General features: G+C 36.6%; 1 protein-coding gene across 1 annotated transcript in view; it reads left to right on the top strand.

Moving 5' to 3' along the window:
• Nucleotides 1-14,646, top strand: part of LMBRD1 (LMBR1 domain containing 1) — a 193,248-nt gene that overhangs the window by 16,545 nt on the left and 162,057 nt on the right. The window contains exon 2 of the mRNA XM_075202580.1: nt 2,469-2,645. Coding sequence (XP_075058681.1) covers nt 2,469-2,645 — 177 coding nt within the window. The remainder of the gene's footprint in view (nt 1-2,468; nt 2,646-14,646) is intronic.

The raw sequence follows: 14,646 nt of genomic DNA, 5'->3' as shown, positions 1-14,646 counted from the left end.
AACTAAAGCTTCCTCATCTTTCTTTGTACAAGGAATTTGGTAATTACTCCTGTACAATGAAAATTTGTCTCCCCCTAATGATTGAGAATTTGCGTGATAACAAAGAGATTGGACATGGATTCAAATTTGAATATACATAAAGATATGTTTATTTACCTATTGGCTGAGAGCAAATAATTGTACATTTATGTTTGATTATTTTGTTCTGGAGATTTCAGAGATGATAGTTTTATAAATGCACAATAACTCCTCCTTCTTTTCCATGTCAATCAATTGAAATCACATAAGGGTAAATATAAGAATAAGTTATGACTTTAGCTAGTAAATGACAGTAGATCTGTATCAAACACATACAAAAATATAGGGAAACAAATGGATATATCATTGCTTTTTTATATGTAAAGTACTGATATATTATGCAGGCAAACCTGTACAATAAGGGGATCATGATATAACACGAACAAATTGCATACAATGACATGAAAGAAGGAAAAGATGGGCAGTTAGGGATTGTCTCAAATGCAGGGGTTATGTCTCAAACATTCTTTGAATATCAGACAATTTTCTTTAGAAACTTGAATAGCATTTAAAATTCTTAAAAAAAAAAAAAAAAAAAAAGAATGAGCTTAAATTATGCCATTTACGTACGTGTAAAATTAAAAAGCCCAACGGAGTTCCCTTAGCAAAATATTTTCCCATCTGATGTATGTTTAATATGTATTTAGGTCCCAAATGTCTGAACTATTTTAGGCCTTAATATATTGAGCCAGCTCTACTTGTAATCCCCTTAAATTGTAAAGATATTTCCTATGGAACCATAAGAGTTGGTACCATGGGAAATATCTATGTGTTGTGAGGGTGGGGGCAATGAATTCATGTGATGATTTAGAGGTAGAGTTTATTACCGGTAAAACAACACACAGCAAATGTTGTGGTCTCCTGAGGTGAAGTTTTGGCAGATGTCTTTGGCAGCAAAGGAATTAAGCACCTTGTCTAAACCTGTTTAAAGTCTTTTGTAAAGTCATTGATGGATATGTGCTGAAAACCTGCTCTATTTCACAGTTTGACGGACAAGTGTAAAAAACATAGGCCTAACACAAAAAGTAAACGCATGTTATGCTACTTACACCATTTTATAGAACACACTTGCTTTTGGTCTGTAATACGAGAAGAATCCTATTTTGTGGTCTATTTTTATATTCACGTTTAAAAGGAAAACTTTGGTTAGAAGGTTTTTTTTTTTATTTGAAAGTGCTGCTTAAGGCAACAAATACAGACTGTTTTAAATATGCACAGAGAGGCTGATCTCGGTAGCTTTTGTTTCCTATGGATACCTATTTTGTCATCTTTCCAGAGAGGAGTAAGATTTAGTTACCCACTGGTGTTTTGGAATTGGTCATGTTTGACATGAGGTGGTAACCAGCATTTGCGATAAGTGGGTGGAGTCTAACGGCACAATGAACATGAATAAATTAAGCATGCTGTATCCAAAAGACGTTATGCTGCTACTACCAGCCATAGGAAAAGGTGAAACTCTGTATAGGTTATTTGGAACATAGAGTAGGTTTAGTCCCCATAAACATATACAAGCTTTTATTAACATTAAAAAAAGCAAATGATTTAATTGATTTTGGTAATCAAATTACAAATGGTAAAATGTCTTTTTATTCTGTTACAAGCTTTTAGTCATCCAGTGTGGTAATGATGTTGGGTCTGTTTATAACAGACTGTGATGTAATTATAACTGTGACTTAAAAATGTTTATTGTGTACAGTTTATTTCTGAAAGCAATGTAAAAGCGTAATTGCAGGAAAGTGATACATCAACACACACCTAAATGCCAGTATTTTACAAATGTTCATTTCAGAGGCGGTTTATTATAAATGCATATGGTATATTCTGTTGTCAATGACATCAGTAATGTGCAATTGTGTAAGTAGTAATTTTTCATGCATAGGTATACTTTCAATCTAAATATGTAATCCTGGTGTTACCTTTTTTTTTTTGCAGGAAACCTTAATTGTATTAATGATTGGTTAAATGTATCATGTTCAGGGACACTGTGTTTTTTGTAAACTTTTTGGAAAGCTCTAAATAGTTCATAATTTCATGCAAATCATGAATTTATCTTACAAACATGATCAAAACCCAAAAGGTGTTAAGGGTACAGTAAAAACAACCATCTAATCATAACATCAAACCGTTTTATTTAATCTTTATAAACTTATACAGGGTGATGGATATAGAAGATGCTGCCACCTGGCATATAATCAATAAATAAATCACTCACTTAACACATTTCTTTGCTGAATTAGCTATTAGGATTTCTAGTCTTTTAGCATCACTGCATCTTACCTGAAATTTTGTTACATGCAGTATTGCCACTTTTTGTTTTTCGCAATAAAATGTATTGGGTCATATAACCTTTTTTTTTGGTGGAGCAATAATATTTTTTTTTTCTATTTCAGGCTATTTTGGCTTTTTGTTGGGTTTACGTCCGGAAATACCAAAGTCGTCAGGAAAGTGAAGTTATTTCAACTATTACAGCAATCTTTTCTCTGGCTGTTGCTCTGATCACCTCAGCACTGCTGCCTGTGGACATTTTTCTGGTGTCTTTTATGAAGCATGAAAATGGCACATTTAAGGCAAGTTTTCTTTCACTTGTCTATGCATTGGTTAACATAGTGGATTATGTCCTTGTGCAGTGTCTACATGTGTTGTACAATATATATACATCTAATGCGAGTGACGATATTCTGATCTCCTATGGATTGTAATCTTAAATTATGTGACTTCTCTCTGAACGCCTATCAATGGTAACTACTAATGCCAACCCCCTCATATTCATTAGGAACATTTGAAAAGAATAGTATGACACATACAAAAGGACACATATACACAAACATATATCTCAAAAGGTCATCCTTTGGGCTGCTCCACAGTAGCTCCATTTTCACAAAGACTAGCATTTATTCAAGGTAGAGAGGGCACTCATCATTTTGATATAATCCTTTTCATTTCAAAACGATATTGCATGTCAGGTCAATGTCTTGGTCCAATCCCTTGGCCAAAATATTGTATTGAAATAATGGATTATATCAAAATGGTGACTGCCCTCTATATTATATATATTGTGACAAAGAGTGTGGTTTTCCACAGGCTTCTAAACAGAAATTAGGTATTTATGTGGAATCTGCAGAGAGAGGCTGCAGGGTCATTCCATGTCAGTTCAACCAGGGTTGTCCACCACCCATCTCAGAGTTCTACGAATTTTTTGTAGTTAAGAGAGGATGTCAAAACAACTATTTCTGCCAAATATCTCGACTGTCTGACAATTAGTTGATTAAATATTTATTTTTCAATTTATTAAATAATTTACTAATCACGGCTTCTTTATCCAGTTTGTTTGAAGTATCAGGGGTGTTTATTAAGGAATCGCCACAATATTTGGACCCCGAATCCAAAAATCCAAACCAAATTACTTTATCTGCCTCATGTTTTGCGTTACGGCAAAAACACGTTTTTCGAATAGAATTTAAAACGCCATGTTCAATTGACATTAGGGATCCCATTTTTTGGGGACTTTTTAAAAAAGTTATACATTGCTACCAAAAAAAAAAATCAGCTGGGTACTGTGTTTCATAGTGGAGAAAAAAAATAATAAAGTTGATGTTTTACGATTACTGGTGTACAGCATACATACGAGGTATGTCTATTAAATAAGGAGACTGATTAAATAACTCGCCTTTATTTATTGATATTACAAATTTAATGTTTGTCCCCTTCAATATACTCCCCATTTGCACTAATACATCGCTGTAGTCTTATTTTCCACTGGTTATTTAATAGACATACCTTGTATGTATGCTGTACACAAGTAATCGAACATCAACTTTATTATTTTTTTTCTCCACTATGAAACAGAGTACCCGGCTGATTTTTTTTTTTTGGTAGTAATGTATAACTGTTTTAAACAGTCCCCAAAAAATGGGATCCCTAATGTCAATTGAACATGGCGTTTTTAATTCTATTCGAAAAACGTGCTTTTTTGCTGTAACGCAAAACATGAGGCAGATAAAGTAATTTGGTTTGGATTTATGGATTCGGGTGGAAGAGTTACCTTAGGGTTCCAAATTTTGTGGTGATTCCTTAATAAACACCCGTGATACTTCAAATAAACTGGATAAGGAAGCTGCGATTGGTAAATTATTTAATAAATTGAAAAATCAATATTTAATTAACTAATTGTCAGACAGTCGAGATATTTGGCAGAAATAGTTGTTTTGACATCCTCTCATAACTAAAAAATTAAAAAGCAATCTGAGATGGGTGGTGGACATTTCATGTTTTTTTGGGTGATTTGATGTGGTATGGCCCTGCAAACAGTTATACTGTACATTGGTACAGTAGTGTACCTAAGTTAAATGGATACAGGTGGAGGACGTGTGTGACAAAATAAGCCACGTGAAACTGTGTGCTACTTTATGACTTACTTTGCCTTTCTGACAATAAAAGCAAAATAAGAAGCAAGCATCTGAAGTGTAGGAGTGTGTGTGTATATGTATGTGTGTGATTTTTATATATATATATATATATATGAACTTTATCCCAAAAACAAGATTTCAGCCCTACTACAAAATGACCAGCTGTTATCAGGTCAGTGATTCTCTCGTTACCATAGGCGAGAGGGTTGATGAGGACAAGACTGGAGATCACTCTGTCATGCTGCTCAAGTTAGAATAACAGACTGGAAGCTTTAAAAGGAGGATGGTTCTTCCTCTGTCAACCATGGTTAGCTGCAAGGAAATGTGCAGTCATCATTGCTTTGCACAAAAAAGGGCTTCACAGGCAAGTGTATTGCTGCTAGTAAGATTGCAGCTAAAGGGCTTCCAAGAATGCGCAGCAAGCATCAGGACCGTTTCCTAAAGTTAATTCAGCTGCGGGATAGGGGTATCACCAGTGCAGAGCTTGCTCAGGAATTGCAGCAGGCAGGTGTGAGAGCATCTGCACGCATAGTGAGGCGAAGACTTTTGGAGGATGGCCTGGTGTCAAGAAGGCCAGCAAAAAAACCACTTCTCTCCAGGAAAAGATCAGGGACAGACTGATATTCTGCAAAAGGTACAGGGATTGAACTGCTGAGGACTGGGCTAAAGTCATTTTCTATGATGAATCTCCTTTCAGATTGTTTGGGACATCTGGAAAACTGCTTGTCCGGAGAAGGAAAGGTGAGTGCTGCCATCAGTCCTGTGTCATGTCAACAATAAAACATCCTGAGACCATTCATGTGTGGGGTTGCTTTTCAGCCAAGATAGTGGCCTCACTCACAATTTCGCCTAAGAACACAGCCATGAATAAAGAATTGTACCAAAACATCCTCCAAGAGCAACTTCTCCCAACCATCCAAGAACAATTTGGTGATGAACAATGCCTTTTCCAGCACGATGGAGCACCTTGCCATATGGCAAAAGTGATAACTAAGTGGCTCAGGGATCAAAACATGAAAATTTTGGGTCCAAGTCCAGGAAACTGCCCAGACCTTAATCCCATTGAGAACTTGGGGTCAATCCTCAAGAGGTGGGTGGACAAACAAAAACCCACAAATTCTTACAAACTCCAAGCATTGATTAGGCAAGAATGGGTGGCTTTCAGCCAGTATGCTGATGGACAGCATGCCAGGGCGAATTGCAGAGGTCTTCAAAAAGAAGGGTCAACACTGCAAATATAGACTCTGCATAAACTACAAACATAATGTAATTGTCAGTAAATGCATTTCACACTCATGAAATGCTTGTAATTTTAATTCAGTGTTTTTAGAGCTTTTTGTCTGGTGTTATGGTATACTGAAGCACCAAACTTTGTGAAAACCAATACTTCTGTCATTCTCAAAACTTTTTAGTGTGTGTGTGTGTGTGTGTGTGTGTGTGCGCACACGCGCACGCATAGATGAAGATTAGACCTCAAGTCAGTACCAGACAATGGACATTGGTTGTAAAGAGGTTTACTTTTGATCAAGTAACCTAGATTAGTGGAAAGTCAGATTAAAGCTGGGTACACACTACACTGTTTTCGTCCAATAATCGGCTCAAACAGCCGACTTACGACCGCTCGTTCAAAAGTTGGGTCAGTGTGTACAGTGACGCGATGGTCGAAAGTCTGCCCAAATGGACGATTCTCGCCTCATTTGGTTGGTCGTACCGTTTAATATTTTCGTTCCAATCTCGTTTCCGCTGTGTAGTGTGTATAAACTTCCGACAGAACCACGACTACCTCGACCTGGGGGCCGTGTGTATGTAAATTTTTATGTCAATCCCAGTCCCACGTGGTGCGGAATCCGCACATCACTGTGTTTTGTATCAATGTTATTGCACCTGTCTGGCTGCAGACCATTACACTTGTGTAAAGCACGTGTGTTATTACCCTTTGCGTCTATGATGGCAATGTATTCATATTTACTCTTTATACACTTATACCTTTATAACCTATTAAAGCTATATTAACCTTTATTAACTTATAATTGTGAATTACCCAGAATAAACCACACAGTGTTCAAGCAACATTTTTATTGCAAGAAAAAGGTACAAAAATTTTAACACACATAGCTGTCAGAAAGATCCGCATGAGAAGTCAGCGCGCCCATACCAATCAGAGAGCTGAATACTGCAGAGTATTATTTTTAAGGTATTTTTAAAGGTGCTACTGGTTTGTGGCAGAACGGGTCTTGATGTAGTTTCTATTCCCTTTGATTTCTTTATCTACGAAACAAGGAAATAAAAAATGTTTATCATTTAACTTCTATATCTGTAATTTATATTCTATGACATAAATACTCTCATTTTCTCACCTTTCACACTGCTCGGCATCAGTTTATATTTATATTTTGGTCCATGTGGCGAAATCGCAATAATAGCGGGCTTAACCTCCGTACATTCTGGAAAACAGGCACCATTTTGGTTATTATAAAGGTACAGGTATGTGCCCAAAGCATTTACATGTCTACACATGTTCACTGAAATACCTTCGTGTAGAACTTCTTTAGTATGTTTTTCTTGTTCAATTTTTCCTTGTTTGCTAACATTAGTGGTATCAGTGGTATCTAAACAGGCCTTCTCACCGTTAAATCTTCGTTCTGACATAAAAAATTAGGTTATAAATTAGCCTTTTACATTGCTTTATGTGACACTACATCTACACTACAGGTACACTACATTTGCTACTGACCTTTTTTAATGTCGTTGTCGTTCTGGTCCAGTACTTTGACCATCATCTCCACCTCTCTTGGGCTTATTGGATTTGCTCTTTCCTCTTCTCGAGTATCTCCATTCCCCACCTTAACTTTTCCAACATTTTTTGGCCCTTCCAGCACCATCTCTGACTCCGTCTCCGTCTCCTCACCCGCAACCCCCACTGACACCTTCTCCTCACCCGCAACTCCCACTGACATCTTCTCCTCACCCGCAACCCTCACTGACATCTTCTCCTCACCTGCAAACCCCCACTGCCACTTGCTCACTCGCCATCTTCTGACGCTCCTCGGCGCTAAACCGGTTCCTCTGTCATTTTATACACACAGACATGGGCGTTTGTTTCTGCTGTGGACCAATCGGCGATGATGCACGCCGAGAATGGAGCATTCCATTACATACGAAGGGGTTTTTATTATTAGGCAATATTCATTGCATTCCACTTTAGCAGTTAAATGTTTTTCTAAATTTAATGTATATTACTAAACTTCTATTTCATAGAAATTAAGGGAGTTAACTATAGCTAAAGCTCTGCCCCTTTATGCTAATGTCTTTGGTATCTCGTACATTTCCCGCAAATGTCGCTGCAGTGTGTACGAAATTTTTAATCATTGTTCACGACAACATGGCTGTAAAAAGTCGCTAACGGGACGTCCGCTCTTCCCTTTCTCGTCCTAAACAAGGCTAGTGTGTATGCAGTCCATGGACCGAGCGATCAGACCATCGATCGCATGTAAAATTGCTCGGCATAAAAAGTTGGTTGAAATTTCTGTAGTGTGTACCCAGCTATACGAAGACATTTGGCAAGGCCTCATTGCTGTTATCAGAGTCTTGACCTAGTTAGAATTCTATGTAACAATGGATTTAAGGTTACAAGGTTTTTTTTCCTACCAGGGTCTCGGTACAATGGAAAAAGATAATACATCTCTGATAGTCACTCTGAAGCATACCATGATTCTGGTTTATTTGGATTTCAACATACCATGAGGAAATTTATATAGGATTATGGGTATAAATATTAGGGGTCAGTCCAGGGAAAGTCAATTGGTGTTAGTGTTCAGTGTAAGCGGGGACCGCTCAAAGGATTCCATCTATTCTATGGGGCATATTCAATTGTTGGCGTTAAAGCCAAAAGTAACGCGCCCCGCGCTCTATTACCGTCCTTACGGTAATAGTGCGTGTAAATACCGGTATTACGGTACTTTTCTCGCTGGATTCAGCTCAGGGAGCTGCAAGCTGAAATCCGGCTTACTATTACCGTAATATCGATGATAGTTTTTCCGCGGCGGAAACCGCGGACAATTGAATATGCACCTATGTATTGTTTAGGGTTTGTAAAAATAGTTTTATGTTATGTAATGAGCAAAAACCTAAATATAATATTATGACTTCTTTGCTGCATCTTCTATTCTGTTGATTTATCTTACCTGTGAATAAATTATATCAAAATAAATGTATTTATATGGTAAATGTAATATCAGATTCCGCAACGTATGTATGTACTCCGACTCCATCCGTGTGCCGTTGTATGGCCTTAAAATTTTTGGGTGGTGATATAGCTGTCAAGGTAGTGGTAGTTTATTCTCTCGATATATATTTTGTAATTACCACTTTTTTATCATAAGGTATATGCACAGAGCAGGACCATAACATTTCTTTTTCTTTACTATTATCTTATTTTGTCAAACATTTTATTAGCGTAAAGGCAATAAAGACTTTAATGTAGTTAATCTGTATATCCACTTTCACATTTCCCTTCTCCCTAAATCAGATATAAATCACAACTATACTTGGCACCTTCTCCCTTGGCAGCTTTAGATGCATCTTGCTCCATTTCATCTCTCAATTCTTGTAGTGGCTGGTATATAAGTCTGTGCTGCTTTGTCTCTGAAAACTACCCACTTGAGCCTCTGCAGACCCTCTGAGACTTTACTTATTAACCTGACCAATGACTTTATTCCAGGTGTGGGGATAACGTCATGATAACAATAGGAAAATAATCTTCGTTACCTGTCTCGCCAGGTGGTAACACGGTACAGCAGTTTTAAGCTAGTGTGATTCCAAGGGGTTAAACTGTAGCGAGTCCAGAGCCAAGTCGGTACACAGCGTAGCAAAAGTCAGTAAACAACTTTCCGAGGGGTTAAACTGCAGCAAGTCCAAAAGCCAAATCAATGCACAGAAGAATAGCACAACTACAGATGCTGGTTAAAGTGAACACAATTAACTAGCAAAGATGGTCTGTCGAAGGGTCTCTTTTTTTTATAGTTCATCTAGGTGCATCTTGATGACATCAGCAGGAAAACTGAACGAATCAAAAAGTCTGATCCTGTGCAGAACTGCTGGCGAGGTTGCTAAACAACGCAGTACACCAGGTGCGATTTCCGTCGGCGACAGGCGAAGATAGAAGAGGGTCATCCCATGTCCATTCAACACAGGGTTTCAAACTGACCATTTTAGATTGTAATGCAGTTTGGTACAATAAATTATCATCATTTATTTATTTATATAGTGCTAGCAAATTCCGTAGCGCTTTATAATTGGGAACAAACATTTATAAAACAATACTGGGTAATACAAACAGATAAAGAGGTAAGAGGGCCCTGCTCGCAAGCTTACAATCTATGGGATACAATAAATGCTGTATTGGGTGTAAAAAAAGCAAAGCAAAATCAAATCTGGTATGTACATTGGTTTTTATGTCATGTCTCTTTAAAGCTGCAATTGTTTAAACGAAAAATTTGCTTTTAACATTTTTTTGGGGTAAGGTCTCATTTCAAACCTCCTTTTACATGCTTTATTATGATATATAACACAGCAGTTTGTTTCAATAAAAATTCAAAATGTAACATTTTCAAAATGAAACTTTAGATTTTCTCAAAAAGCCTTTTTTTTTTTTTTTTTAATTTTTTGAAAAAACATCTTAACAATTGTTCATACTGTTAAGTCCCCAAAATTTTATTTTAGGATTAAGATGGGATCATCTGCTAAAAGAGCTTTCACTTTGGACTGTTTGATAAAATAATGAAAATGAGAACTATCTAGGCCTGTTACTTTTTAATTTATCTCTTTAAATGGTCTGTTTAATGTATATTATGTGCAATGAGACAGTATGTTAATATTTAAATATTTAAAAGTTTTGTGATAATTTTAGGTCTTTCACATATTTTAAGAAAGCTTACTACAGATCATTACCACTTGGTGCTGCTGCTCTGGATGGATGGTGCTGCTTGATGGGTTGGAACTGGCTGAAGGCTTCATTTTGTTTAGTATTTCCATTTCAGTGTACATTCCACCTGTTGGAGTTAATAAATTCACCTTACACAGAACATCTACCATAGTAATCCATAACATTTCTGGCTTCCTTGAGTATGATAAAGATGGTGGACAGAGGAATGTCACTTTCACTTCATCTGTGTTTTCATCTGTCTTCAGAATAAATGCAAGTCGCCATTTGTTGTCATTTACAGCAGTTACATAGCCTCTGATGTCAGCAAGTGGGAGCTTTTCTTGGGATGTTGTCACAGTCTGTTCCAGTGAATTTTGTGAGAAGGAAAACGTCTTCACAAAGATTTCTGTTGCGGATGCTACATGTATGAAAGCATGGAATTTATGGGTCCCAGGAATTGTCCTGTGTTTTTGAAGTGATCATCTAAAAATATTGCTGTCTCAATATATATTTTTGTTGTTTTTCTTGTTCTTGAATCTTGAGGCTGACCCATCAGAGAAGTAGAAAATCTTTTTTGGTGGTTTCTCAAATTTTGTCTCAACAAGTTTCAGTTTCCTTTGTAAGCCGTAGACTGCTACTGTGATGTGTTCCAGACAGTCTGAAATAACAACATAGCTAAGATGCTCAGGTTTTTGTTTTTCCCTTGTAATACACCACAAATGGGAGAATTTTAGCTTGAGCACTGGTCCAATGATTGCTCTGGGCCTCATCCTGCATGACAGTTGAGTATTTCTCAGCAAATTCTGTTTGTGTTTTTTTTAGTTTGTTTTTTTAATGTGGGTCATAAATTAACTTTGCTGTTTTTCCGCACAGTCTTGGTGAATCCGCACAGAAAGTTTGTTATAAAATAAATTAATGTACTCAGATGTTGATTTCTGCATTGTTTCTAAAGTGCACCTGTCAACAGAAATCCATTGGCGGAACATGATCGTTTTCACCACATTTTCATCAAATGCTTCCTCAAGTAAGGTTTTGATTTTTGCAGTCCCAGGACAAGATGTACAAGCCCCGTGCGGCAGTTGATTGATGGTGGGTTGCAGATCACCTTTGCAAGATAGTCTTTCTATGTGTTAATGAGGCCAACCTAGCATTTTCTTTCATAAGTTTCACATTTTGATGAATTCTACACACACGCACACGCATTGTTTGTGTACCACCGTGACCTGCCTTTTTTTTGGTCGAAGCTCTGCAAATTTCAAATAAATGACTTGCATGTTGGGAAACTTGTCCATAAATAATCCGTATGTCGTCATTAAATTACACAGAATGAGCCTGTTTGGAACAAGAATTTTGCGACTGCTACTATCCTTTATTGATCTTTCTTACCAGGCATGGCCCTGCTGATGTCATCACTTAAAAAATAACAAATAAAAGAGTTTGTGTGGTTTCTGCTGAAAGGCTTTCCCTGTTTCTGATCAGGACTTGCCAAAATCCCTTTATCCTTCAACAGCTTCTTTGTTTGTCAATCCATGTAATTAGGAGCATAATACGTGTGCATTATTTTCTTAACATTCCATGATTAAGGCAAACAAGTTAAAATCATAAGTTTATTTTTCCTGCTGGTTAAACTACTGAATTGAGGTTGCTGAAGACTGATTTATCTGGAGCTTCACCATCACTCTCAGAAAACTCTGTCGTGAAAAACTGTACGTTTTCTGGTTGATCTAATTTTCTTAATATTTTCTGTAGAATACAGCTTGTATTTTGCTTTTTTAGTTTTTGCAGGGAATACTCCTAGCTCTTGAAAGGATGTGTTAAAAGCCGGAATATTCCCTGAATCCTGTAATGTAACATCTGGATCTTTTTCACAATCTGATACTACATTATATTGAGAAACTGACCAATAACCCGCTTTCTCTTTTTGAAGTGTACCAAGTTGTTTTCTGCAGCTTGCACAAACTTGAGCAGCTTTTGGCATTTCAGAAAATAATTTACACATCCATTCTGAAACAGTTCTCAACCACTTCCTATTAGAAGTATGATTAGCCTTTTTAAATGGGTTGAAACAATGCAACATAAGGTGCCTGAATAAAAATAAACAAAAGGGTTCCTTGAGCACCTCGCATATGATTGCAGCTCAAAACTCTTTAAACTTCAATTATACACTTCTTGCAAAATATTTAAAAACATTCCAAGCGTTTCGGCCCAAAAGGAGTCTTTTTCAAGGTAAAAGTCTTACCTTGAAAAATATCCCGTTGTTTGTGTCGAAACGCGTCAGCTAATACTGGTTATGTGAGGCAGGAGCTACTGCTTGAATTGATAAAGGTTGTCGGCTATAATTTATCCCGAGATTTATATGACATCTACTTGATGTGCTTGCTATCTGCATCCTTCTGGTAGGAATACCTGCACATTATATTTGCCAGCTTGGATTTTTATCTGTTGTAGTGTAAAATTATTTTGATTTTTTTTTTAATAATACATAATGTATTGCACTAGATATTTATTTTTAAATGTTACGTGGTAGTGATCCATTTGGGAATATTCTCTTCATGATTTTGTCAAAACATCCCTACATACACTATTGAGGAGCTATTGAGGCTTGAGATGTGTGAAAAGAAAAGATTGTTTCTAGTAAGTGTGCTACCTTGAGGGGATATTCACTATGGAATGTGGTTCACAGATTTATGATGAATGATTTACAAGTTTTGGTCTTGTAAGTTTTGTCAAATCCATTGTATGCTATCTGTGGATTGAAACAGAGCTATACACAATCAAAGAAATTCTTGAACGGAGAATAGAGCAAACACAACACCATCTGTTGTGTGTATAGAAACTATTCTGTTTATTACAATCAAAATTACACATTCTTATAGAACTCTGAAACTTTTTCTACCATGCAAAAAGTTATAACATTTGACATCATGTCTAAAATAATTTGGGCTATAAATCTGTCATTATGATTTTAGCCTTGCAAAGTAAATTTCAAGACTCTACGAATTTTAATGTTCTCTAAAATAAACTATTTCTTACCAGTGCTTCTGTTATCTACTGTTTAAACTTGTTCTACATACACAGTGAAATAAAAAGAACAAAAAATAACAGACTATATATTTTGGATGTTTATTATATATGTATATTCATACAATATTACACTTGTGTTTGAATAATTTTTGTTTTTCATATTTACATCACACCATTGATAATCTTATTGGAAACACCTGGTGGTAAATGTATCAAGCGGAAAGTTTTCTGGCAGGTTTGAAAAACCAATCAGATTCTAGCTATCATTTATTTAGAAAAAATGATAGTTAGAATCTAATTGGTTGCTATAGGCAACATGTCCACTTTTTAAACCCGCCAGAAAACTCTTAGCTTGATACATTTACCCCCCTGGTCAAGAGATCAAATATAAGTATTATTTATATATATGTAATTGATGTATGGGAGATTGATAGCGCTCTAATCTTTTTATGTTCTTGATGTTTTTAACATAAGGTACTCTCACGTTCTTGCATCTTTATTCTTCTTTACTTCTTTAAACCAATTTAAACACAAACCACTGCAAACACCGCTCTAAACCAATTTAAACACCCAACCAGTCTTGGACTGGGCTGCAAGGGAGTCGGGAAAATAATTTCCACAATACTCTGGGAGAGTATCATGTGCTGGAGCTCTGATTGGAGGAGCCCAACACATGCTCCTCTGACCCATGGAGATCAGGAGCAGCCTTGTGGGCTGTGCCTTCTCTTCTCTGCCTGGCTGGGTGACTGAGGCGTCGTCTTGTTAGTACAGTGTTACTCCCAGTCTGCTGTCTCCCAGCGTTTTCAAATATGACACAAATGGTCGAGGGTCAGATTGTGTTTTGGTGGGTTTAAATTAATGATCAAACAACTTTTCTTTACTAATTAAAGCCCACACAAGCCTAAGGAAAATGTAAAAGGCAGGTTGGTCTATTCAACACAGTTGAAGTGTCTTCTACTTAAGTTCCCATGACTGCTCAGAAGTGGAAGTAGGCGTTGTCTGAAGAATCTGGCCCCCAAATACACCTGAAGCAGATTGTGCATTCCTCTAATGAAGTGAACTGGAAATAATATTGCTTTGTTGATTTTTTTCAGATATGTAGTGTCTCAATAAATACAGTTTTCATATATCACTCAAAATGGAAAGTTCTTGTAGCACATGATCCCTAAATAAGACTTTTGGGATTTATTTTTATTAACAGTATGAACTGAGTTC

The sequence above is a fragment of the Mixophyes fleayi genome, chromosome 3 (genome assembly GCF_038048845.1).
Source record: "Mixophyes fleayi isolate aMixFle1 chromosome 3, aMixFle1.hap1, whole genome shotgun sequence".
In the NCBI taxonomy this organism is placed as follows: Eukaryota; Metazoa; Chordata; class Amphibia; order Anura; family Limnodynastidae; genus Mixophyes; species Mixophyes fleayi.
The sequence above is the reverse complement of the archived record's forward strand: the minus strand, read 5'-3'. Positions and strand labels throughout refer to the sequence as shown.